Source organism: Lepidochelys kempii, chromosome 4 (assembly GCF_965140285.1).
Source record: "Lepidochelys kempii isolate rLepKem1 chromosome 4, rLepKem1.hap1, whole genome shotgun sequence".
Taxonomy (NCBI): domain Eukaryota; kingdom Metazoa; phylum Chordata; order Testudines; family Cheloniidae; genus Lepidochelys; species Lepidochelys kempii.
The window spans coordinates 18,732,089-18,758,227 of NC_136383.1; the positions used below are offsets into that span (position 1 = coordinate 18,732,089).

Here is a 26,139-nt window from a genome sequence, read left to right on the forward strand (position 1 = left end):
GTGAAAGCACTGTCAATTTTTTTGCAAAGTCTTTAATTCTCCTAACTATGAAGCAACAAAGTTGTGTTATTTTCAGGGATACAATCTATACATCAACACTTTTCCCCATGCTTACTAAGCAGACACTGAATACAACAGACATAAATTCAGAACTGATCTTTCTCTAAGCAGCATACACTGTGTTGTGATTCGGGTAGGAAAAATTTGAAAACTGTGATGTTGGGAGTGGAGGGGATTGTTCTTGATAAATTGCTGGTATTACTTATTCCAGTCAGAAAGTGTTAATGGGATTACTAATGTAAATCAACTGAAGATATTAATCGTTCTGATCAGTAGTTTAAACAAAGAAAACTCCTGCCCATAGTAGATGTTCAGATAGTTTAATGCTAGAATGTTGCAGTTAATTGTTGGATAGTACGTGAAGCTAATGTGTTTTTTTTTTCCAAAACTGTTCCTTTTTTTTCTCTGCTTCATTGTAATCATGATGTTTTAATTAAAAATTTCACTCATGATTAAAATTCTGTAGGGGGATGCCCCCCTCACTCCCCACCTATATTTTATTAACAGTAGCATGGTAGAGAGTTTGTGATTTAGGCTTTAAAAATATACATTTCCACTTAAATGCTACGCATAAGGAAAAAACGACCGTGCGTGCGTGCGCGCACATGCCTTCTTAAACCAGTTATGTCTTCTTTCCCAGGTAATATGCATGTGTCGCTGGCTGAAGCCCTGGAGGTTCGGGGAGGGCCACTGCAGGAAGAAGAAATATGGGCTGTATTGAATCAAAGTGCGGAAAGCCTTCAAGAGTTATTCAGAAAAGGTAATCTCTTATGCCTTTAAAATGCTAGCACATATGCTACTGGAGAAATGTTGAGAGCAATTTCAATATCTTTGCTTTAATGGAGTAAAAGCTTGAAGAAATGACAATGTGTCAGGCGCCAATCTGGAGCGTCTGAAATGCTGTATATGAGGAGTTCTTTAGGCATTAAACCGCCCTGGGCAAACCTAAGGGTATTCTCTCTTCCTTCTCCCTGCAGCCATCCTCGTTTCCCCTTTGCAAATTTTTTACAATGTAAATTAGGCTCAAAGGTCAGACTTTTGTAGCAGCCTTAAGCTGGTCTCTGAAAGAGTACTTGTACCAATGTGGAGAAGTTGTATTTACATGTGCTAATTTTTGTACATAAATGTGCACATACAGCTATATGTGTAATTTTACTCTGAGAAATTGGACCCTACTTTGAAAATTACTTATTTCTGCAACTGTCACAAATCTGCCCATGGTAGGTCACCCTCTTTTAGACAACATTGGGAGTGCACACATGTGAGTCCAATTACTCCACCCCAACCCCAGTGGATACTGCCGGGCATCTTTTTAGCAGGCTGGTGCTCACCTTCTGGCAGGGCCTCTTGACAGTCTCTTCTGTGTCTCTGGTGATGCCACCAAACAGCCTGTAGTCAGCAAAAAGAGTTACATAAAACAAAAGTAAAGAGAAACCTGTAGGCAGCTCCTTCCAGGATATGGGCATCTCTTACTTCAGAGCAGTGATACTCACACTGAGGCTTGGGAGCCACAAGTGGCTCTTTAATGTGTCTCCTACAGCTCTTTGCAGCACATGGTATTAAAACACTGTGTGATTTATTCATTAACCAATCTAAGTTATTAACCAATCAGGATGCCTTTACTATGTTATTAAACAATTGTAGAATACTTGGTCAGTCATTTTCCTGTGAGAATTACATATAAATTCACACTATTGTGGCTCTTTTGGGAAATGTTGATCGCTAATTTGTCCCCTGAACCATTGAGTTGTGAGTATCACTGCTTTAGAGGGATTGTTGATGTCCTGGGAGTATCAGTGTGCACTTCAGAGTTCACTAGGCTCCAGTGCAAAGCTGCAGTTCTTTTTCCCCTTCAACTCAGGGTGTCTGCACCTTCCTTCTGGGAGCATAGGGGCTCTGTAAGCTGCCAGTCCTCTCTCCAGGACTGGAGAAGCTCAACAGCCTATTCTCTTCCCAAGGTTTTCACCCATCTGAGTAGAGTTCCTTCTTTTTAACTCTTCCTCCAGTCCTGGCATGATTTGTAGGTGCAGTGGGGCCCAGTCCAAAACAGCTCCGTAACCCCTTCTGTTCTAGGGAAGGGTTTATTTGCACAGTCACAGCTACTAAATAAAGGCCCACTAAAATTTTTTTTTTCAAGCATATAATTACAAACTGACACTTCATATTTTTTAACAGAAGTGTAAAATAAAACGTAGGAATTGCCATATAGTATCAGACTCATGTTTTGTCTAGGCTGCTGTCTCCAACAGTGGCCAGTTCAGGTTGCTTAGGTCATCTCACATTAGGCAGATGTGGGATTTTCCTGATCTCTGATACTTAAAGATTGGTTTAAGCCCTGAAGCATGAGGTTTAATTTTCCTTCCAAAATTATTGTCAGTTAGGGTAACTAGGAATATTATTTATATCCATGTTAATGTCCAATCCTTTTTAATCTTGCTAAATTCTTGGCCTCAATGACTTTCTGTGGTAATGAGTTCCACAGTTTAATTATGCGTTGTGTCAAACATATTTCCATTTATCTATTTGAATCTGCCATCTTTTAATTTAAATGAATGTGCCCTTGTTCTTGTGTTACAAGGCAGAGAGGGCAGAAGTTCCTGTTCTACCTTCTTTCAGCCATTCATTATTTTATATACTTTTATAATGCTTTCTTCTTAGGCATACTAGTGAATGCTGTTTTCAGAAAGTGATTTGGACAAAAACAAACTGTGGGCCTAGTCTTATGAGTAGTCCTGCTGGTTTCAATGGGGCTATTCATGTGAGTAAAGTTTTGTAGGATAAGGCCTTGTTGTAGCATTTTTTGGAAGGTTCAGATAAATCCGAAAGTTAAGAGTTCAAAATGTGGGTCATCTATACTGGACAATAATTTTGTTTTAAAGGGTTACAAAGAAGCTTATGAAAAAACTCCTTCGGTTCACAAATGGGACAGCTTTTCAAATATATTTAAAGAACTGGAATAAATCTTTCAACCCCCTTAAGGCTTTTAATCTTGCAGTAACAAAAGCCTTGTTAGCCAGTTCTTTTAAAGTATGTAATGGGCAATAATCAGCACGAATTACTATGTAGTGACAGTAGGATTATTTTAGAACAAGCATGATTTTCATTGAAGAGTTCTATTAATTCCTTCCACACAATTTTCAGAGGTAAAAATGGCCTGTGGAAAATATTATTTTAATTGAGTTCATCTGCATAATTGAGAGAAGATTTTCTGTTTGTTGTCCTAAAGTGGGGTTTTCCTTTCTAACTTCTTACATTTTTTAAAGACCACCACCACCAACAACCCAGCCTTATAATAAAAAGGACAGTCAAAGCCAATTAATCAATGCTTAGTTTATTTGTATGTCTGTACTTGAAAGATTTAATTAGGAATGTAGCCTGTGATACTCAGACCTCAGTGGTTCAGGAGCCAAATTAGTGATCAACATTACCCAAAAGAGCCACAGTAGTTTGAATTCATTGTTTCATTTACTATAGTACCCAACCTTTTGGGATTTCCATTAGTTCCCTCCAAGGTTCTCTGGCACACAAGCAATACCTCATAATCAACAGTGTCAAAGGCAGCCAATTATCGGCAGACGTTGAACAATCACTATTGTAACATGGCTAATTTCAGAAATTATTTTTTTCCATGTAATGGAAGAAGATTGGCCAAAACAAACTACTACTATGCATTTGATAACTTCGTTACTTCCAAAAGTTTTGACTGTTTTGAATGTAGCCTTCTGCATTTTTTATGTTTGAGCCCAGAACCTTACCCCACTCAAGTGTTTAATTAAAAACAAAGCTGAAATTACTTCTTATATTGTTTACCATAGATGGATTAATTACAGTATGTATAATTCGTTAGCCTATATACATGCATGCACATTATTATGCCTACTCTTTATTTACAATTCTAGCAGATGACAGAATCATTAAATCTTAGAACTGTAGCGCTGGAAGCGACCTCAAGAGTTCAGCGAGTTCATTTACCCATCTCCCCACACTGGGGCAGGATTAAGTACACCTAGACCCTCCCTGTTCTTAAAACCTTCAATGATGGGGCTCCACAGCCTGCCTAGATAACCTGTTCCAGTGCTTAACTATCTTTGTAGTTAGAAAGCTTTTCCTAACACCTAACCTATATCCCTTGCTACAAATTAAGCCTATTACTTCTTGTCCTATTCTCACTGGATATGGGGAACAATTCATCACCATCCCCTTTATAACAACCTTGTACGTTATTTGAAGACTATTACTATATCTTTAAATATTGTGTCTTCTTTTATGTAGACTAAATGTGCCCAATTCTTTCAACCTTTCCTCATAAGTCGTGTTTTCTAAACCTCTTGTTGCTCTCCTATGGGCTGTCTCCAATTTTCTGCATAAAGGCACTTCATAAATTGTTTCCATAGCTAATCATTAATGGAAAAAATGGTTTGGCGTGTCCTATTTGGAAAGACAAATTTTAAAAAAATCGGCTCTGGACACCGAATTGGCTGCATGTTGTATGATAAGTTAAGTGGAGGAGAAGATCAGGCAGTCTGGTATTGCTAGTTAGAGTAGTGATACTATTTAGATTAATCTGTAGATAGATTTGAAAAAGCTGATCCTAGACCTCCTCCTACTTAATTACTTGCAACAACAATTTTGTTGTTTAGAGGGTGTCTCAGCTGTTTCAGACATGCTGGGTCTTGCACCCTGTACGCCATGAGGTCAGAAGTAACCAGTCTTTCAGGTGCAATATCTTTGGTGTATATCTGTAGAAATGAAAAGGGCATGTCATGTTTTTTGTTGCCAAGAAAAAATAAACCAGGAATCACCTGCTTCAGCTAGATAACTTGTGAATAATCACCCAAAGTTAAAGGTAGAAAGGACCTAATACGTCACCTGGTCCAATCCCATATCAAGATATATGTGGTGGGGAACAGAAAAACATGTGGACCAGGTGAAAAAAAACAGGGAGCTGAGGTGAAACAGACAACCAATAGGACCAGGCAAAGTTGAATGAGTTAAAAATAATACCAGAGTGGAATGGGGAGAGACCAGGCCAGCTTGCGAATTGTGGCTGTATGGAAGAAAGAGTATGTGCATGCATTGCAATACAGTATTATAAAACATTGGTGGTAGGGAAGTAGTAATTATGTTTTTCTGGGACCTGAAACTCCTAGCTGAAGTCCTAGTCATAGTATTAAAACTACTAGTGGACCCCTAATAAAAAAAAATCTCTTTCCCTGTCTCTCCACTACTCTGAGAAGGGCGTTAACTGTAACAGGTCACAGTGTACGCTCCCCCCTTGTGCTATTGTAACTATGTTGCTGGTGTGTTGGGGGTACGGAGACAGGGATCTCCCTGCCCCTCTTCTTTCCCACCTGCCTGAACAAGGAGAGGATGTAATAGTTCTGCAGAGCCTGTTTCTGTCTGTGCACAGGGAATGGTGGTATGGTGCACCATCCACTCCCTTCTGCTGGCTCGCAGGATGGGGCATAATCTGGCCCTATCTAAAGACTTGTTGGGCACCTGCCTGACCTCCCACAACCTGGCCTTGGCATACCCTTAAAAAACTGTCACATCCATAGAACAGGGCATTGAGAAAGATGCGTATTGAGAAACTGTTACATGGAGAGGCTTTTCTCTATTTTTACTATTAATGGTCACACACAAAAAGATGGGGACAGGTAAAACAAAATGAAGTTGTAGCTGATAAAATGTATAGTCATAAAGGGGACACTTTATGGAGGGATTGAAGAGTGAGTGTGTGTGTGAGTGACTGAGTGTGTGTGTGTGTTACTTCTCTGAAGTGAGAATTCAAGAGTACCAGTCATCAACATCTTAAAAGTGACAATTTTTATGGTGCTGCTCAAAGTTATTGTGTGACTTCAGGGATTTTTATTTTAGCTGCATGTGCTTAAAGGGTTATTTCAAAATTACTGCCTTACATTTATATTGCATACTGTTTACCTGAATAATCTCCCTGGTTTTATTGCCTTTTCAACCAGTTCTGTCTCTCTTTTTTTAAACTGGACCACACTGTTTATCTGTCTTTTGGCAATGCTTAATAAACTCTGCTCTCACAAGTGTTTTGTTACCAAGCTGCATAATTCTGGACTTAGCTCACAAGGCTGGCAACTACAGCTCAGTAAAGACTAGTGGACACATAATTGATCAGAAGCCATACCAAAAATTCCAGTGGTTTTGAAAGGAGGATTTGGAGATGGTTTTTGTAAAGATTATTCCTGTATTTTGGTTAGAAGGAAGGGACCTCTCAGAGGATGTTTCCCTTATTGCTGCTGTTAAGAGTTCTTCTGGAGGAGCAAAACAAGAAGAACTTCAGAGCAGGCACGAAGAAGCTTAATAATTAGTGAAAAATTCTTTCGCCCTCTCCCTGACCTCTGGAGAAGCTCCTCTGCCTCTAGGAAAAGGTCATTCGCTTTCTTTGTACCTGGCTTAATGGCTGTGTTGTTTTAAATTAATTTTGTTGATATTCTACCTTAGAAGCTCCCAGTCAGTTACCTTCCCTGTGTTTCTGGGAATAAATGTCCAGCCTGAAATAAAAAGGAAAAGGAAGAAAAGAAAAAGGTCAGACGACATATTTTTATTCCTATGTCTAAATTGGTTGAACTATGTTAATTTGTAGATTGAAGTGGAGCCTGTCAACGCTTTAGGAGCAAGTCCTGGTCCAAGGGTATAACCTGGGCAGCAAGGGTGTGTGCTGAAGAAGTCTTTAGGGGTTGGCAGGACAAGGAATCCGCTTGGTGGTCCGTACTGTGGCCTAAGGGCTGCTATAACCCCCAGGTCCATGTATCCTCCCATATACAGTGAGTGAGTGTGCAGTGGGGAGAAGAGCTGGTAAAGTCAGGATCCACTTGCCCCACACACTCCATAACTCCCTCTTTGTGCTTGGGGCACGAGTTGCACCTATGGATCACAGCTCCATGGCCATATTCCCGGTCACATCCCCCTACATGGGATCTTGAGCATCCTGTCTGCAGTCTCTGTTTTGCTGAGCAGAACAGTATTGGTTCTGCTGGAGTGAATGTCCTGCAGAGCAGGCAGCAGGATTTACCCACTCATAATAAGCGTTGCATCTGTATTGCTCCTGAATTCCCCTTTTATTTCAAGTAGTGAGTATAGGGAATATATCATTATTCCATTAATATAAATGTGGTGTTCAGAATGATTTTTGCCTTAATTCAAAGTATCGTTATTTGGAATATCGGAGCTTAGATTCCCAACTAGTAGTCTTTATACAGTAATCGCTGAATACTACATATGTTCAAATGACAAACTTGAAACCTTTATTTTTGTAATGTAGCGTATATATGTGAACCCTCAGCTGGGCGTGTGCGTGCGTGTGTGTGTGTCTTCACACTCCATACTCTGTCTTCATGCCTTAGTAGATAGTTAAAAAGAGAATGTTTATTTGTCTTTTCCCCAAGGAGAGATCCCCACCATGTTAAACAAACCATAAATACACAGAAGAAAGTTCTGAGATATTTTGTCAAGTGTTTGAATAAAAAGGCTTCCTCTAAATAAGAAGAGACTACAAATTCCTCCATTATACCTAGTACCAGCACAGCTACAAAAACTGCTTCTGCTTCTCCGTGGTCTCCCAGCGATGGCACATCATGCACATTTATTTACATGTTATCAGGAACTGGTAGTGGAATAATATTTTAAGTGAGAAATACCCATGGAAGGCATATTTCCTAATTCATGTAAGTCTATTTTTTTTTTGTATACGTGCACAAAATACTTCTGATGAAGGAGTCTGCCATACTTTACATGTTAAATCCAGGTGCCAAAGGTTTGTAAATATATTTAATGATCCTGGGATGAGCATTTTTTGCTGTACGTTGTCAACCAAATTTTTCAATCTTTAAAACTTTTTCTTTGCATTATAACAATCAAGAATAGTTTGTTTATGCACAATTAGTAGGCATCTAGTTCACAAGGCAGACTGTTTAGTTTGCGCCATCTGGAGAAAAGTGATTTTACAAGCATGTCTTCTAATTCAGAAATATGAGCAGAGTGTCTGTGCAAGCTTTTCTTCAAAAGGATTTTTAATATATAGGTTCAGTTCCATGACAGGCAGTAATTACTTCGAAGAAGGCCTTGAGGTTTATTGAGTAAATGATCTGGGTTTTGTAAAGTCTGTAAATGCATATTTAAGGGATAGCTTTTACAATACCAAGTCACAATCTGTTTCTAAAGCAGTCATACAAAATTGCTGTATCACCTTCCATGGTTTTTTTAAAAGAAAAGTTTTAGTGCTGCTGTTTAACACACGTTATTTGTGCTATCTACAGTTTTAATTGAAGCTTGAAAAATCCACTCACCCAGGGCACTTACATAGCTTTCATGAGTGAGTCCTATTCGCTTCTGCAGAATTTAAGACTTGATTTAAAACAAAAATTCCAGTTCTTCTGGTTGTGAAAATGGTCTTCCAGATATAAATGGAGTGTAAACTGATGCGGTGGTGGCTCTCAAAATCTTCAGAGAGTATCCAAGCCTTTACTGGTGCTCCTTGCTTTGCAAAACAGCAGCGGAGTGAAGTTAGAGACTCCAGTTTTGCTCCTGGTATCCGGAACCCTTGGGAATCATGGTCCATTGGATAGAATACTAGCCTGAGAGTCAAGAGACCTGGGTTTTATTCCAAGTATGGTCACTGACCTGCTCTGTTAAATTAAGTGATTCATCCCACATTTCTGTACATTAATTTCCTGGCTATAGAATGGGAATAGTGATGTTGTTTAAAAGGTGTTGAGATCTGTGGATGAAAAGCAAACTATTAAAAGCGAATTGTTTCTTTCTTATAATTCTCATAGTGGATTTAGGGCAGGACTCAGATGAATGGCACACGCAGTCCCCTAATGGCATGACTCCTGCCACAGAGAGGGGACCCTGAGTTAAGAAGTAATTCAAAGAGGAAGTCAGGGATGTTTGTCCTGCCTTTCTCAGCATGAAACTGTTAGTGTAACAGGAACACCAGCAGCAGGAATTGAGCTGCCTATGTGTTTTCTTCCACCAGTAAACAAGTGGTATTTCATTTAATTATTTTGTCCCTGCTATTGTTTGCCTGGGGATATTTCCTCTTTGTTCTAGCTCACCAATAAGCAGACAGTGAGGCCAGGTAAAATCAGGGGAAGAAAGATGGCCAGTGACGACAGTGAGTAGGGTGACATGCAGCAAGACTGGGGGCGGGAGGAGGGAATACACTTCTGTCTTTCTCCCAGAGATACTTCCTGAGACAGGGGTCCTTCTCATGTTGGAGGAGCCATTGCTTTGGGGGTTGTCTGGGGGTGTACCGAGAAATGCTGTTGCATCATTTTATTAGTTCATGAAACTGCCAAGAACTGGATCAATTTCAAGCTGCTCCTGGGCTGGTTGGGAAACCTAAGAGAGGCAGCAGAGGAAGGCCCTGGATTTATTCGCGGTGAAAGAGAACTTAGAAAACACAACCTGGAAGTTGGAAGAGGAGTAGATCAGTATCCCACGCTTGGAGCACCCAGAAGGTTCTGCAATGCAAGAATGACAAAGTATGTGCACCTTCCAGAGCCAGCTGGTTTGGAGGGTTGGGTGAGGACTTCAAATTTGATCAGGCATCTTTTACCCTGAGTAGGGTCAAGAAACAATACTCTGGCAAGAACTCAAGCACCATTCACTTCTTACCAGCTGAGAAAGAAGACATGGGCACTTGGCTTTTCACATGAATATTTCCCCTGTACAGTTGCACCCCTCATCTTAGTTGGGTCCCCTGGCTCTTAGGAGTCTGCTATAATTTTTCAAGGTCTATGTAGATGGCTGGGTTTGGACAGAGAGTTGTGGGGAGAAACTGATGCGATAAGTTAGAAAAGAGGTAGGGTATTGAGAAAGTGAGAGATGTTGGGTGTCCAGACAGAAAACGTATGAGAAGAGGTAGAGAACAGGTTATAAGGGAATAGAAGGAGAGTGAAAGAAAAGAGGAAATGGCTGCTGAAGGTATGATATACACCAAGATCTATTAAAGGAAAGAAAAGAAACACAAAGTGAAGAGAAGACAGGAAGAAAAAGAAGACAAAGCAAAAGCAAGAGAGAGATGTCTACACCGGATCTGGAAGTGTTACTTACAGTTTGAATGAGACACATTCACGCTAGCTCTGATTGTCCTAGCGTGCTAAAAATAGAAGCGTAGCTGTGCTGACGTGAGCAGCAGGAGGGGCTAGCTGCCCTGAATTCGTACTTACTGGTTCAGATGGAGATATGATCTGTCTAGCCTGGTCTTCCACTTGCGCCACCATGGCTACACTTCTGTTTTTAGCACATTAGCTCAATTGGAGCTAGCATGGGTATCATTAGCTAAGCTGGAAATTATACCTGCAGCTCCAGTGCAGACATACCCCTACTAACTACCTTTTTAAAATGTATTAAACAGATGACCGACTGTCCATATTACAATGAAATATAGGAAACAGTAAACAGTGTGACTGTTTATTCCGTAAAATTGAGGAGTATGGCCCTGTGTGTGGTAGGAAGGATTTTTTTTGTCCTGGGGTAATAAACTGAGTCTTCGGGGTAGTAGGTGTCCAATAAATATTTCTGACCCTAGTAAAAATAGGACTCCAGGCCTAATTCATTGCTTTTATTGGAGTTAACTAGGAAGATGGATTTTGATCCTGTATTTTCAGCTCATAGGGTGTGTTTGTGTTAAAATCCTTGTGGTACAGAAAAGTAATTTAAAGATGGAGTCTAGTCATAACTCTAAGTTTCCTTTCATGTTTGAGTCAGACCCTTAACATTGCTTTAAAATATTTGTTTTTTGTGGTTTTAATATGAATAAGAAAACCTTTTCTTCCAAATCCAGTAATTAGCTGCAGTGTGTGTTTTGGAAGAGTGACAGCAATAAACTTTGATTTCTAAAGTTGCCTTAGTTTTATTATATAGCATACCATACCTTTTTTCGTATTTCAAGATAATGAAGACAGTTCTTCCATCTCTGTGTTTGTTGATTTAGGTCCTGAGCCTCCAGCCATTGCAGTAAATTAGAGTTTTCTGGTTGGCTTAAGAAGGGAGCATGATAAGACTCTTAATACAGTAAAAATTAAACTAAGAAAAGATCTGACCAAATAGATTTTTTAAGATTTACTTTTCAGTTGATTGGAGTGCCTTTTGGTTATTTTGGTCAAATGTGGTGTCTCCTCAACTTGTTGCTGGTGGGTTTGTTTTTTTTTTTATTTTGGTTTTGGTTTATATTTTGGTTTTTGGTAGCTCTCCTGTTTTATCTTCCAAAGTTTATTACTGCAATTCTGCATAATGAGAAAGCTTTCTGAATACTGGAATGGGAATGTTGGTTTTAAATAGGCTATGTGAATAGAAGGCATATATAAAAGTAAAACGTTTCTTACTATGAATTTGTAGAGTCCTGATCTTGGTTGAGTCCTGTAGGTGCTACTCTAATGAAAATAATAAATCAATTGATTACTCATTGGTGCTAGACAGAAAGTTTCCCAATGTGAAGTGTGTTTACAAGCAGGAATCACAAATATAGAAAGATATCTTATGTGAGGAGGGAATTGACTTCAGTGGAAGTCCATTGTAGTCAAAGGCTACAGAAATGGGCCCAATACACGAAGTCGGTAGGTTTGGAATTCTCTTCCCACCCCTATATACATCACTATTTATGCAGCTTAATAAATGGAAATTCAGGTGATAATTTGTTTTACAGCTTGATAAATGCATGTTTTACAGCCTTTCAAACACTTAAATACACATTAGAGATACTTTTCAGACTATGTTACAGAAGAGTGGCCTTAATTTCATTTGACACAAATTAAGGTGACATCAGTGTGTTTAATCCATTTTCTTTTAAACTTTTGCACAAGTTATTCAGATATTTCTCATACAAATCTTGGCTTTTCTTTAGTCTTGCTTACCCCAATTTACAGTTGATGGATTAGTCAGTTCCATTACACTAATGGCAGGCAAAAACAATGAAGTTACAGCATTTCAGACCCTTGAGTAGAATTTCTTTACCCCAAGATTGGGAAAGCACAAAACAACAGCAACAGGCATAACTACATAGCACTTCAAGACTGATCTCTTTCTCCCTATATTGTTCAGTCCCTCCCACCTACAGGGAACCACATTTCCTTAGGACTTTCAGTGCCTCTTAAACATGAAAGAAGGCCAATAAGTTTCTCATATCTCAAGCCAAGAAGCATCAACTGATTACTAATGTTGAGAACCACAATTTTTGCTCTCCTGCTATATGCTCTGCAATGAAAGTAGTTCACCCAGACTTATTGGAGCGTTTACACTGAGACGTTCTATAATAAGTCTTATACCAAGCACGGGGGATAAATGTTGTCGTCTCTCCACAAAGTCAACAAATTAAAGTCTGAAGTGAATAGAAAAGGTAATTTTTTGAAAAAAGCTCTTGTTTCTTTGTCCTCCTCTACTGCTTTCCAGACAAAGCAAAGACGAGTTTCCTTCAGTACTAAAATAGGTGTTGCCTTGAGGTGAAAACATTCTCAACACAAAAAGCGAAACGGGGGAAGACCTCAATGCTGAGTGACTGACTAATTGGCACTCTAGTGGCAAGACGGTCTCAATTGGCAGTAAGGTTAGTCTGACTCATTGCTTTTCAAAACTGTAGTAGTTGCTAACTTGCACTGTAACAATGATAAACAAAAGAAACAGTATTTTTCAATTCACTCCATACAAGTACTGTAGTGTGGTCTCTTTATTGTGGAAGTGCAACTTACAAATATAATTTTTTTGGTTACATAACTGAACTCAAAAACAACAATATAAAGGGCCTACAAGTCTACTCAGTCCTACTTCTTGTTCAGCCATGCTAAGAGATACAAGTTTGTTTATATTTACAGGAAATAATGCTTCCCGCTTCTTATTTACAATATCACCAGAAAGTGAGAACAGGCATTCGCATGGCACTTTTGTAGCTGGCATTGCTAGGTATTTACGTGCCAGATGCACTAAAGATTCATATGCCCCTTCATGCTTCGGCCACCATTCCAGAGGACATGCTTCTGTGGTGATGATGCTCGCTAAAATAATAATGTGTTAATTAAATTAGCGACTGAAGTCCTTGGGGAGAATTGTATGTCTCCTGCTCTGTTTTACCCACATTCTGTCATAAATTTCATGTTATAGCAGTCTCGGATGATGACCCAGCACATGTTGTTCGTTTTATGAACACTTTCACTGCAGATTTGACAAAATGCAAAGAGGGTACCAATGTGAGATACATAAAGATAGCTACAGCACTTGACCCAAGATTTAAGGATCTGAGTGCCTTCGAAAACCTGAGAGGGTCAAGGTGTGGAGCATGTTTCCAAACATCTTAAAAGACCAACACTCCCATGTGGAAACTACAGAACCTGAACCACCAAAAAAGAAAATCAATCTTCTGCTGGTGGCATCTTACTCAGATAATGAAAATGAACATGCGTCAGTCTGCACTGCTTTGTATCATTATCAAGCAGAACCGGTCATCAGCATGGACGCATGTCCTCTGGAATGGTGATTGAAGCATGAAGGGACATATGAATCTTTAGCGCATCCGGCAAGTAAATATCTTGCGATGCCGGTTTCAACAGTGCCATGCGAATGCCAGTTCTCACTTTCAGGTGACACTGTAAACAAGAAGCGGGCAGCGTTTTCTCCTGCAAATGTAAAGAAACTTGTTTGTGTGAGCAATTGGCTGAACAAGAAGTTGGACTGAGTGGACTCGTAGGCTCTAAAGTTTTACACTGATCTGTTTTTGTACATAATTCTACGTTTGTAAGTTCAACTTTCATGATAGAGATTGCCCTACAATATTTCTATTAGGTGAATTGAAAATACTATTTCTTTTGGTTTTTACAGTGCAAATATTTATAATCAAAAATAAATATAAAGTGAGCACTGTACACTTTGTATTCTGTGTTGTAATTGAAAATAATATATTTGGAAATTTAGAAAACATCCCAAAATATTTAAATAAATGGTATTCTGTTGTTATTTAAAATTGCGATTAATCGCGATTAATTTTTTTAGTCGGTTGACAGCCCTAAAAAATACTTGTATCAACTAATATTGTTTTTATGATTCATAAAATGCCAATACCATTTCAATGGGAAGCTGCTGCAGTGCTGTTTGTGGGTTAAAATCTGCTTCCCTCACGTAACCAAAGACGGTATTCTCCATTTACTCCCTGAAGAAAGTGTGTTCAGGTCTCTCTTATAATGTGAAAGTGGGAGAATAGAGGAAACCAGCTCTACAGTGTGAACCCTGAAGTTTTTTTTCCTTCTCCCATTTTCCCCTTGAGGCTTGAATATAAGGTTCAAGAAAGAGTTTTTTTAAATTAAGATGCCACTCTCTATTAATCCTTTATAATTCTCCCCTTTGAGTTCACTCTCATCATCATTGGTATCTTTTAGTGTAATGCTGAATTACTTAAATAAAAATGTAGAGCAGCTGTGCATAGGAATTAGTTACAGGTAGATATGTCATTATGCCTCTTAAAGAATCAAGCCGTAGAATAGAATTCCAGTCCTAGTGGCTGTAACTGTGAATCAAAATCTGTGTCTCAGGGTTTGTCTGCACAGCAAAAGCTGTGCCTGGATTAGCCTACCCAAGCTAGTTTGAACCCAGCTAATGTGGGTAACAGTAGCATTGAAGACAGTAAAGCCTGGCTTCAGCACAGGTAGTACAATCCCAGCACAGACACACTGAATAAGCTCACTGACCTGCTCTGAAGCCTGTACTATAGCGGTTTTGCTGCTATTGTTAGCTTAAATCCAGCTGGCCTGCGTAACTCAGGTTGTAGCTTGTACTATGCACAGCTTTTGCTGTGTAGATATACCCTGAGTGTTGAAAGTGTAATGTTCTCAGTGTCATGACAAATGCTGAAACACATTCAGTCTTAATTAGGCAACAGGGAGTAGATACTTGAAGGTGAAAGGTGCAGTTGTATGTTTGCTTGTTTATAGTATAGTTTTGAGTCTCTAAACATTAATCATCATTATTTTAAGTAAAGTCCATAAAATCCTTCCTGTTCATGAATATTTGTTGTGTTCCTGTTGCCATAAGTGTTCTTAATTTATGAAGTGAAACTTTCCATTTCCAAGCCAATAGGGACAATAAGCTCTTATTCGAACCCCAAAAAATTACCAAAGGTTAATCCCCACAATACACATTAAATGGTCTTTAATAGCTATTCTGCTACATACAGATAGGAGTGGACAATTTCTCTGATATCTATAAATTGGGAGTTCTGTCCATTGATCTAGAAAATTAAACCTACGTTTCTGAGGCACGTTTTTCTTTTGTTAAATGTCTGACGTTAGAACCAGATGCATAATCTCAGAGTGCTGGAAGGATTGAAGCCTGGGAATTTGAAGGATTTGTTTGGTAGGTCTGTTTATTTCTGATATCTATTCCATACATAGTTACTCAGTAAATCTCCTGGGATGTTGGAATTACAGTAAATTACAGGAGTATGGGACAGCCTAGGAAACAGAATTGTAGGAGGAAATGGAACTATTGCCGCTCTCCCTAGAATGACAATAATATTTTTTCTGTTATTACGACACTACATTAAATCTTTGTTACATCACAATTTGTATGTACTTGAGTTGTGGTGTTCTGATGTTCATACAGCAGTCATTAAAATCTTTTAGACCCATGAGAACGGTTGCTTTTTCTTTGCCCACGGTTATTTTCAAGATGTGTTTTATGGATTGAAAGCCTCTTTGCAGGTTCGTGGCCAGAGTTTACATCAGATTTTATCCAGAGAGCTTTAAATATCCAGGTGCCAGAATTGCAAGTTCCTGGTGTAGGAGGTTTTCTCTCTTAAAATGTCAACAGTAGGCTTCATAATCTCAGTGTTTGTGTTTCTTTCTGACAATATTATTCACACAGATTGAATGGAGGCTCTTTGGTTGAGTGCAGATTCCTTCTTTGCACATTCCACTGCTACCCCAATTAACTTCAGTCTTACTATAGGAATTAGTCTTGATAGTGAGCATCCAATAGGAAGCAATCAAGTAACTTCAGTGGGCAGCTCCATTTTAAAAACAAAAAGACATCCTGAAGGGGGAAATCTTTAATCATTTGGAGGGTTCTGTGTTACTTCGAGGGTATGAGTAATAATACAAAAATGAGAGCCAATTGATAGAGGTTACTGTAGTGATTATTTAAAGAAAAAACATTGATAGCCATTGTGGTCGTCAAGCAAAATGGGAGGAAAAGAGAGCAGGCATCTAGTCCCTAGTAACCTAAAATATAGGTTAATGTTAACTTACATTTTTGAATGAATTAATAATATCAAACAGTTCACCCTGAAAAGGTTTTAATAAGGTTTGTGTATATTCACTATATTTAAAATTGAACTATACATTGAAGTATGATAACCTTGTAACATTAGCCGGTTCTTAGAGAAGGCTCATCGGCTCAACTGCTATAAGTTAATGTTAACAAATTAAATCTTGACATATAGCATGTGAAACTTCATGGCCCTTGTGCACTGGATAGTTAAGGTTAATTTCTTTTGGCTATTGTATTCTGATGTATACGTAAGATGTGTTGCGTGAGATTGTGCTATTTATATTTTTTTAATGTGTTTTAGTTTAATCTACTTTCTTATTCTGCTCTAGTCTCTGCTATATCCTTATTCTCCTACCTCTGATCAGAAAAACAATCCCCTGGGATGCTTGCTGTTTTATGACAAACAATAAATAAATCAGAACATATTGGCATGATCAAATGTTTGTCATCAGTCTGGATCATTAAAACAAAGGCCATGAAAAGTAGTGTAGGAGTCAGGAGTTCTAATCCTGGCTATAACAATAATACTGTCTCTGACCTTTAGGATAAAGTCATTCTCATTTAACCTCAGTGCCTTAGATTCCCCCATCTGGAAAGTGGGAATAATGCTTACCTTCTCAGATGTTGAATGTTAATATAAATAACAAATATTAAAAATAATATTGATTACATTTAAGTAAAGTAGAGCGAAATTACGGAAAACAAGTGGATGGGAAAGGGCTTAATAATTCACTCTTCTTGTCTTGAGCATTGTATTTAAATAGCATTAGCAATCAGATGTAACAATTTTATTTCAGTCTATTTCTTTGTCTTCTCAATCTTATTTAAAAATATAAAACAGTAAGGATGGTGCATGTTTCTGGTAGATCTTTTGTTTAAGAATTCCAGATAAATAACATCAGTGTTTTCAAAGTAAAATACTGAAACTGCCCGAAAGGTCTTTGCTGCTTATCTCCCATGAACTTTTTGTGATGAAAGCTATTTTAACGATTGTGGTCATAGAAATTACAAATGAAGAAGACTAATTAGATCATCCACTCCATTTCACAACTTTCTCTTTGTCAGATGAACACTTACATGATTTTTGTGGAGTCCTGTTATTTAGTAGCAGCTGCCTTTCAATTGTGTTTTTTATTTGTATTTTCAAATATAGCTGATCCTACTGACCTGAGCTTCATCATTTCTCCATGGTCTTTGCTGTTGCTTCCATCTGGGAGTGTGTCATTTACAGATGAAAATGTTTCCAACCAGGACCTGAGAGCATTCACGGCACCAGAGGTTCTGCAGAACCAGTCACTGTCATCCCTTTCAGATGTTGAAAAGGTACGTTACCTTCACTCCCATAAAATGTTAGTCTCTATGAAACTGTATTATAACTGGTTTCAGAGTAGCAGCCATGTTAGTCTGTATTCGCAAAAAGAAGAGGAGTACTTGTGGCACCTTAGAGACTAACATTTATTTGAGCATAAGCTTTCGTGAGCTACAGCTCACTTCATTAGATGCATTCATTAGATGGAAAATACAGTGGGGAGATTTATATACACAGAGAACATGAAACAATGGGTGTTACCATACATCCTGTAACGAAGTCCCCCTTCTCCTCCTCCCTGCCCCCCAAGATTAGGTGCTCACCTAAGTAAGGGTGAGCTTGAACATAAATCTAAATTGTATCTGCATCGTTAACTGACTAGTCTTCCAAATGGCTCCAAATTAGCCTTTTTCTTTTTTCTTCAGCTTTAAGGTTTTCTTCAGCAAAATACCCACTCAGCCTAGCAGAATATGGACAGGGCTGGGAATGAGAAGGGGATGGGGTTCTATTCCCACCCCTTTCATTTGACTGGTCTTCATAATCCTAAACTCTTCAACTCTTATTTAGGGGGATGTTGCAGGGTATAATAGTGTGGAAGTCACCCTGATGTGGCCGCTGTGGTCAGATATGACATTGCCTCAGTTTCCCCTGTGGGCTATCAGTCAATTCTGCGAGGCTTGTATATTATGAATGATGCCCCTTCAGGGTTCTAGAATGGCTCCTTCTCTGAACTCTGGGCCCCTCCAGATGGAAAACTACAGCAGCTTGTTTCTGGAGTGGTGTGTAATTCCCCAAAGACCTGGACTTCTTGCTGCTGTGTGTAAGGTCCCTTCACTGGGATTGGGCTTTCCTAGGGCTTTGCCATTCATTGCCCTGCCCTTTCCTAGGTCCCCTTTGTTTCTGGTGCTCTCTGAACTGCTCCCCTGAGCAGTCTCTTTCCTTGGGAACTTCCTCTCTGTGTTCTGTTCTGTTCTGTTCTGGTGAGCTCTCGTGAACTCTCTGGGAACTTCCTCTTTCTGTTTTGAGGCTTCCTGACTGAGCCCTCGGAAGCCTTTATTAGACTGGGTGATGTTCACCTAATTAACTGCCGCCCAGCTACTTAGTCAGTTAGTCTCCAGGTGGATCACTTTCCTTAGTGGAGCCCGTCACAGGTAGACGGGGTGCTAAACCTCTCAGACCAGCGGCCTCCATGGGACAGGACTACAGCCAAAATAGCTGTGTGTTTGGAAGCTGTTATATGGCTTGGCAGGACTCCTCCTGGAGGAGCAGTTTGTGTGGCTTTGTTCTGAAGGAGATTGGTACTAGAACTATTGCTATTACATGGGCAAGGACTAGCTACACTTTGATATATTTTTTTCTGAAAACTTTTTAAATTGTCAGTTTTCTCTAGAACCGTATCAATTGAATATCCAGTCTAAAGGATGCCCTCCAAGAAATGTATTTTGGTCTGTATATGTTTCTTCAGTGGTTGAAAGCATTTGGCTTCAGGCCTCTTGCCTTGCGACACAGTCAAGGCTATCTATTGTAAGACAGGTATATATACCTTGTGGTAGATTAGTGTGTTAACTGTTCAGGGCCAAGAGACAGAAGTGCCTTACACAAGTAATGGTAGAACTGAAGTCAGTGGAAGTTTTGCCAGAATAGGGACTGCAGCATCTGGAACTCACAGATAAGAGGGATAATTCCAGACTTTGTGATAGTGGTACTGTGAAGCACCTTGTAGTTAGAAATCTTTACTAAAATTTATAACTTGAATGAGCGGGTGCAGTTGAAGTCAGTGGAGCTGTGCCACTTTGTACTAGCTCTGAATTTGGCTTAAGAACTCTCTTATCAAAAGCACCAGGGAAATAATCAGTAAATTCCTTAAGCAGCTAAACTGTGTGTAGGTGAAATCTTTTACTTCAAAGATGGGTGCATTCTTAATTTAACACTACATTTACTTGATGAAAAGAAAAGGAGTACTTGTGGCACCTTAGAGACTAACCAATTTATTTGAGCATGAGCTTTCGTGAGCTTATGCTCAAATAAATTGGTTAGTCTCTAAGGTGCCACAAGTCCTCCTTTTCTTTTTGCGAATACAGACTAACACGGCTGCTACTCTGAAACCTGTCATTTACTTGATGGCGTTTGTTTGTTTTCTTTTTAAAAATAGAAGAAGAACACTCTATGTTGCAAACCAGAGGCCCTGTGTTTCCTTGTTGCATAGAAAGAAGTTAAAACTGATGGGAACTGATGTGGCATGTTTCTCTTGCACTTGAACTCATTCATTGTTGATGACCAAATTATGGCCTTTGTCCCCACATGCCGCTGTGATTAATTCTCTCAGATTGTGGCTCTAGCTTATGAAAATGTACATTTAGCTATTATATGACATCTGATAACATAATTTTCTGGAAAGTGGTGGTAGTACAGTTGTGACCCTTTACCTCTGCAAGCGCCTGAATTCATATTTTCTTGGGAAATTTTTGCATGTTGACATATATATGCCTTGGTTTGCATAAGGAGATTACTCATACAGTTGATTTAACTTGGTTTATATCCTTTTAGCTTGTGGTATTTGGTTTTAGTGTTGTGTTGAAGTTTTTTACTGGAGTTGAATACATCTAATTTTGGGTTGAATTCTAGCTAACTTTGCACATACACATGTGGCAGGAAAAAAACCCCCAAAACCGAACCACCACTGTATCAAACTGAAACGATGCAACAGAATTTGAAGAAAATTGGGTTCCTCGGTTCTTGTTCCCCAGTCAACTTGAGAAGAGGCCATTCTGCTGGGCCGCCAACAAAAGAGTTGTGTATGAGTAGGGCCCTACAAAATTCATGGCCATGAAAAACGCATCACAGCCCTTGAGATCTGGTCTTTTGTGTGCATTTACCCTATACAGATTTCAAGGGGTAGACCAGCATTTCTCAAATTGGAGGTCTTGACCCAAAAGGAAGTTTCAGGGGAGTCACAAGGTTATTTTTAGGTGCGTTGCGGTATTGCCATCTTTACTTTTGCGCTGCCTTCAGAGCTGGCTGAAGAGCTGCGGATGTTGGCCAGGCGCCCAGCTCTGAAGACAGCACCTTGCCAGCAGCAGCGCAGAAGTAAGGATGGCAATACCATATCATGCCACTCTTACTTCTGCCCTGCCTTCAGAGCTGGGCGGCCGGAGAGTGGTGGCTGCTGACTGAGGGCCCAGCTCTGCAGGTAGCACCGCAGAAGTAAGGGTGGCAATAACATACCAGGCCATCCTTACTTCTGCGCTGCTGCTAGCGGTGGCTCTGCCTTCAGAGCGGGGATCCCGGCCAGCAGCCGCCGCTGTCCAGCTGTTCAGCTCTGAAGGCAGCACCGCCCCCCCGCAGCAGCGCAAAAGTAAGGGTAGAAGTACCACAACCCCACACACACACACAATAACCTTGCAAAAAATATTTTTTTATTGCTCTGTAATAAAAGCTTTGCTGGGAAAAGGCATGAGACTCTCAGATGTTTTGGGAATACTGTTCAGTTTGTATATTAGCTAACCTAGAATTAATAAGGTTGTTGTGTAGTAGAGATTTAAGGAAAACTTGTTTTTGGGTCAGGACCCCTACAATTACAACACTGTAATTTCATTATTTTACCGATTGAAAACTGAAATTTCAATGATTTTTTAAATCCCATGGCCATGAAATTGACCAAAATGGACCATGAATTTAGTAGGGCCCTATGTATGAGTTTAACAAGGTACATCCATAACATTAGGAGCCTGATCCATATGTTTGTTTACCATAAATGTGTGTATATGAAACTTGCCTGGCCAAGCTGTGGTTCGTGCAGTTTCAGTTCAATTAATTCCTTCCTACTACATGGCAGATGTGCATGCATGGGGCTTTTTAACAGCTGTTAAAGGTGTATATTAACAGTACTTTTTTACCTGGTTTTGTGGGGGGACTGTGCTATTTACATCATTTTTAGTGTCTGCCAGAATTAGGCCATATAATTTAATTTATCTGCAGCTTCTGGCACCAAAAGGTATCAGGAATATTGTCTTGCAGTTATGTTGTCTTATTTTAATTTAAAAGTGCAGCAGGTTGAATAGAGTGAATTTTTAAAGAGTGTATAAAGTTTAGAATGTAATAGGAGAAAAAGCGTGTGATAAACATGCATATATCACAGTGAGCAGATAGGCTCCAAGTACAAGTTTATTGTTTTAGGTTACTGAACTCTGAACTGTACAGAAATCATTCAAATGTAGCTTATTGTGTAGATTAAGGCTTTATGAGGCAGACATTTTTGAAGGAAAAGTCAGTCTGTGTTGGATAGCATTCCTTCAGAAATATTTCTGTTTCTATATGTGTATTGTCCTTCAGAGTTAAGTGAAATTTCTTTTGCTAATGGTGACCCTGCCTGCATCTTTGTCTGCATCTGCCCTTCATCCCCTGTATTTATTCCAAAATCCTTCTCGAATGTCTCTCTTTATCTCCTTCTCTCAATCCCAATTTTTTCCTTCTTTCACATTGCCTCAGACATTTCAACCAGCTAATATTTGTCAACTGTACAATGCAGCTCTAATCCTGACTCGGGCCTCTGGTTGCTGCTGTAATGCAAATCATAATATAGTGTAGATTTAGCTGAAGAAGAATGTTTCTTTGGGGTAATATTCTGATCCATTGCAAGGGATGGTTGACAAAGCAATCTAATGAAAAGGATATGGAGGCAAATTGCTGATTCTGCGGGGAAAATATGTCAATCAAAATCAAATACATTGCTCTTCTGGCATAAAATGGATAGAAGTCAAACCCTTCTGTAATGAAAGATAATTTGTCCCATTTCTAATAATCTGTGTTAAATGTTGTTTAAGACACAGTAATATTGCCTCATGATTGGTGTGTACCATTTCTTTAAAATGTTTATGGTTACAATATCTTTCCTGTGCATCTTGCCCATAACCCCAGTGTCATCTTCCCTTCCATCTGTATTAAGCTAAGTTTTGAGTGGTGTCATGGTTAGTTTCTGTGATTTATTTACTTTTCATTTCTTAAATGATGTTGTATACATGCTAATTTCATCTGGTTTTCAATTTTAAGCTTCAATCTTCATTCAGTGTATTTCACTGCAGTTTACCAAACTAGTTTCTGAGTGGAAATCTTTGATTTATTTTCAGTTCTTGTTCTGAAATTGGTTCATGTCAGAATTTTACTGAAACCAAAACAAATTCCTGTTTGTAATGACCTCTTAAAACACAATGACAGGGTTGCATTAGTATTTGGGTCATGACTTCATTTCTTCTAAACCAAAGAAATTATGTATTCAACAATAAATATCATCCAAAGTGCTAGTCAGACAGTGAATGCCCTACTGATTCGAAGTCTCTTGTTAAATTGAACAAAAAAGTTGACTTTGTAATTGTAGGCTTATTTGAAATATACAGTTGCAAATCATTCCACAAATAATAAATTTGTGATATGAATTTAGTGCTACTTATTTCTTGTGAAAACTGTTCAAAATATTTTAATATAAATCATAAAAGCCAAAAATCAGGATTACCAAGAAGCATTTAAATAAGTATCTTAATTTTTTGGAGGTGCAGAGTACTTGCAATTCTTATTGAAGTTCATATTTCAACTTTACCTTGATATAATTTGTCTTAAATAGTACAGTGTGTATACATAATACACATGTATATAAGAACGCATGCTTAGCTTCATTCTTGATCTTCTTATTATCAGCACTTTTAAAATAGATGCATTATCTAGTTTTAATGTACTTGACATTATCGCATATGAATGGAGTTTGAGATAACAATGCACAAGCCTCAACCATGATGATCAAATAAACAGCCTAGCCTTGGTATGAGATTTTTTTTTCCCCAAAAAATATTTGGCATGACATTAGTCTGTCAAACCATAATGAACAGTTAGAGAATAGTATATAATAATGATATGAAGAAATGTAAAATACCAACATGAAAGTAATATAACTATGTTTTTAAACTCAAATTGTAACAAATATGAGTAAGTGCAATTCATTTTATTCATCACAAGCATTTTTATATGTAAAAGGTTGCTTCATATGTATGTAGCTTATGCAATTTTGTTTATATTGTATAGCGCTGTTGTAATAGTTTGTGAAATACTACATTCAGAAGAACCTCAGCAATTCATGCAAACTGATCCCAAATTAAGCATACAATGGAGCACCCACACCACAATGTGCTTTGTTCACTTATTTTGAAAAATAGTTCTTCACTGTGTAGTAGAGATGCAGTAAATTTTGTAAAAATAATGGTCTTAGTATAGGAACCTCTTTACAATGCTCTGTAATAAAAGCTTTGCTGGGAAAAGGCATGAGACTCTCAGATGTTTTGGGAATAGTGTTCAGTTTGTATATTAGCTAACCTAGAATTAATAAGGTTGTTCTGTAGTAGAGATTTAAAGAAAAACTGGTGTTATCAGTTAACTATTTTATACCTATACTACCTGGTTTTCGTAAGTATATTTTTTTCTTCTCTCCATTCTCTGTTGCCAGATTTATTTATGTATGTATTTATTTGTTTAACGTTGATGGTATTGCAATGGTCTAGTTTCCTTTTCATGCATAACTATGGTGTGTCTGTGGCACAAATTGGCAATGCTCTCTAATCTTTCAGTAGAAGGTCTTGGTAATAAGCTGAATATGAGAAGTACCAGCTCAGTATTTGGAGAGTTCATTTACTTGTAGATGACTAAGTCGATGACTAAGTCAATGACTAGCACATTCATTAAACTGAGAGTCCCTGATACCTGACTTTGACTGTCCAATTGGAAGGTAAAGCCCATAGCAATCTTTCCACAAAACAAGGAAAACTTAGTTCTGTGGCCATCATTTCTTTCCTCAGTGAAAAGAGGTTCTGATGCATGTGTGAAACATTGCTAAATATGTAGTACCTGCAATTGAGGGATCTGTATTTAGGAATAAAGCTTATTTTTATGGTTGAAGCGGTCAAACAGTGACTTCTAACAATTCCCTTATAATCCAAATTTCAGATATAGGGTTAAAGGTAAAAAATAGCAATAAATTACAAAAAAAACCTAACCAAAAAACCCAAAACCCTATGTCGTGAGGGTAGCCATCTTAGTTTGGTTTGTGGTCCAAAACCATGTGCAGTTGGAAGCCAGTTTGCAAATAAGTCTTTAATTTTTCCGCTGAGCATTCACAACCACCATATCAAAAAAAAATGTCAGCTTCAGCTGAAGGTACATGTTTAAATACCATCGGATTCCCTTTCCAAATAACCTGGTGGAACATACATTGAAGATGCAAGTCATGATGAATGCCAATTCATTTGGGTTAGTTTTTTTAGCTCCTTGGAGAAGCAATCAGTTTCTGAGTAAATTTCACTTTTTTTTTTTTTTTTACTGACTGAAATTAATCTCCTCCTGACCTCTCAAAAACTAGATGGGTTACTCGGTCATTGTGTGTTTTTCTGTGTAAAATACTTTAACACTTTTCAATACCATGAGCATGTTTTCTGAAACAATTAAATATGTCCTTTCCAAAGTGATGTATACTATGTATAACCGATTAAGTGAGCTGTAGCTCACGAAAGCTTATGCTCAAATAAATTTTAGTCTCTAAGGTGCCACAAGTACTCCTTTTCTTTTTGCGGATACAGACTAACATGGCTGCTACTCTGGAACATGTATAACTTTGTCTTTTTAACAATGTGAAAGAAGTTGAGCTGAGTTCATTCTTATTATTGGCATTCACCTCTACAAAGGTCCCTGCTACAACCAAGCTAAGACTTTGGGGGACTGAATATTCCAGTTCTCCCAGATTAAGCTATGGCCCTGATACTGCAACTGCTTGCTACTTGATGTCGTTCCATTCGTCATTATCAATTAAAAGGGAAAAAAAATATTTAAGTCTGCAGTTGATAGAACATGGTTTCAGGATTGGGCCTGTTATCTAATGGGTATCAAGCCAAATTGCACCCTCAGTTGCATCCTACAACACCAGTGAAATCCATGAGATCTTGAACTCAGAAAAGTTTGTATGGATGTCACATTAGGAAAAAATGGCCCATTGTCTTCTTAGGCACAGCATTACCACAAATCCCTCCATGGCATGTACTCCAGCTTTGTTTATAATATATAAAGTAATTTACAGAAAAATTCCAAGAAAAATATTTTGTATTAGCATAATCCCTCCTCCCACATATACCTCAGGCGTAAGCTTTACGATTCATCAGCTTGTTGAACTGAACTCTCATGGTGAATATAACCATATGTCAGCTGTATTAATTCTATCACAATCTCATATCAGTGCAGCCCTCTGCATGACTCATACGCTGTGTGTGTTGGGAGACAGACCTCTTTGTAATAACCGGTGGAAGCTTAGGACTCAAGTGCTCTTCTGGATGCCTCTATTTTCAAATGTTATGTGGAAAATAGATAATAAAAATAAATAGAGCACCGAATGGGGAATATGTTGCTCCTAAACTGCTGACATTACCATGCCTTGACGTGGAGGGATTAAATGA

General features: G+C 38.5%; 1 protein-coding gene across 12 annotated transcripts in view; it reads left to right on the forward strand.

Annotated features, from left to right (window-relative positions):
- The window catches only part of PTPN13 (protein tyrosine phosphatase non-receptor type 13), a 186,549-nt gene that overhangs the window by 40,975 nt on the left and 119,435 nt on the right, over nucleotides 1-26,139 (forward strand). For all 12 annotated transcript variants that reach the window (XR_012158461.2, XM_073340606.2, XM_073340603.2 and 9 more), the window contains exons 2-3: nucleotides 701-820; nucleotides 17,501-17,670. Coding sequence is in view for 11 of the 12 variants with exons in the window: in XM_073340606.2 (XP_073196707.2) it covers nucleotides 706-820; nucleotides 17,501-17,670 (285 nt within the window). In the remaining variant the exon portion in view is untranslated. The remainder of the gene's footprint in view (nucleotides 1-700; nucleotides 821-17,500; nucleotides 17,671-26,139) is intronic.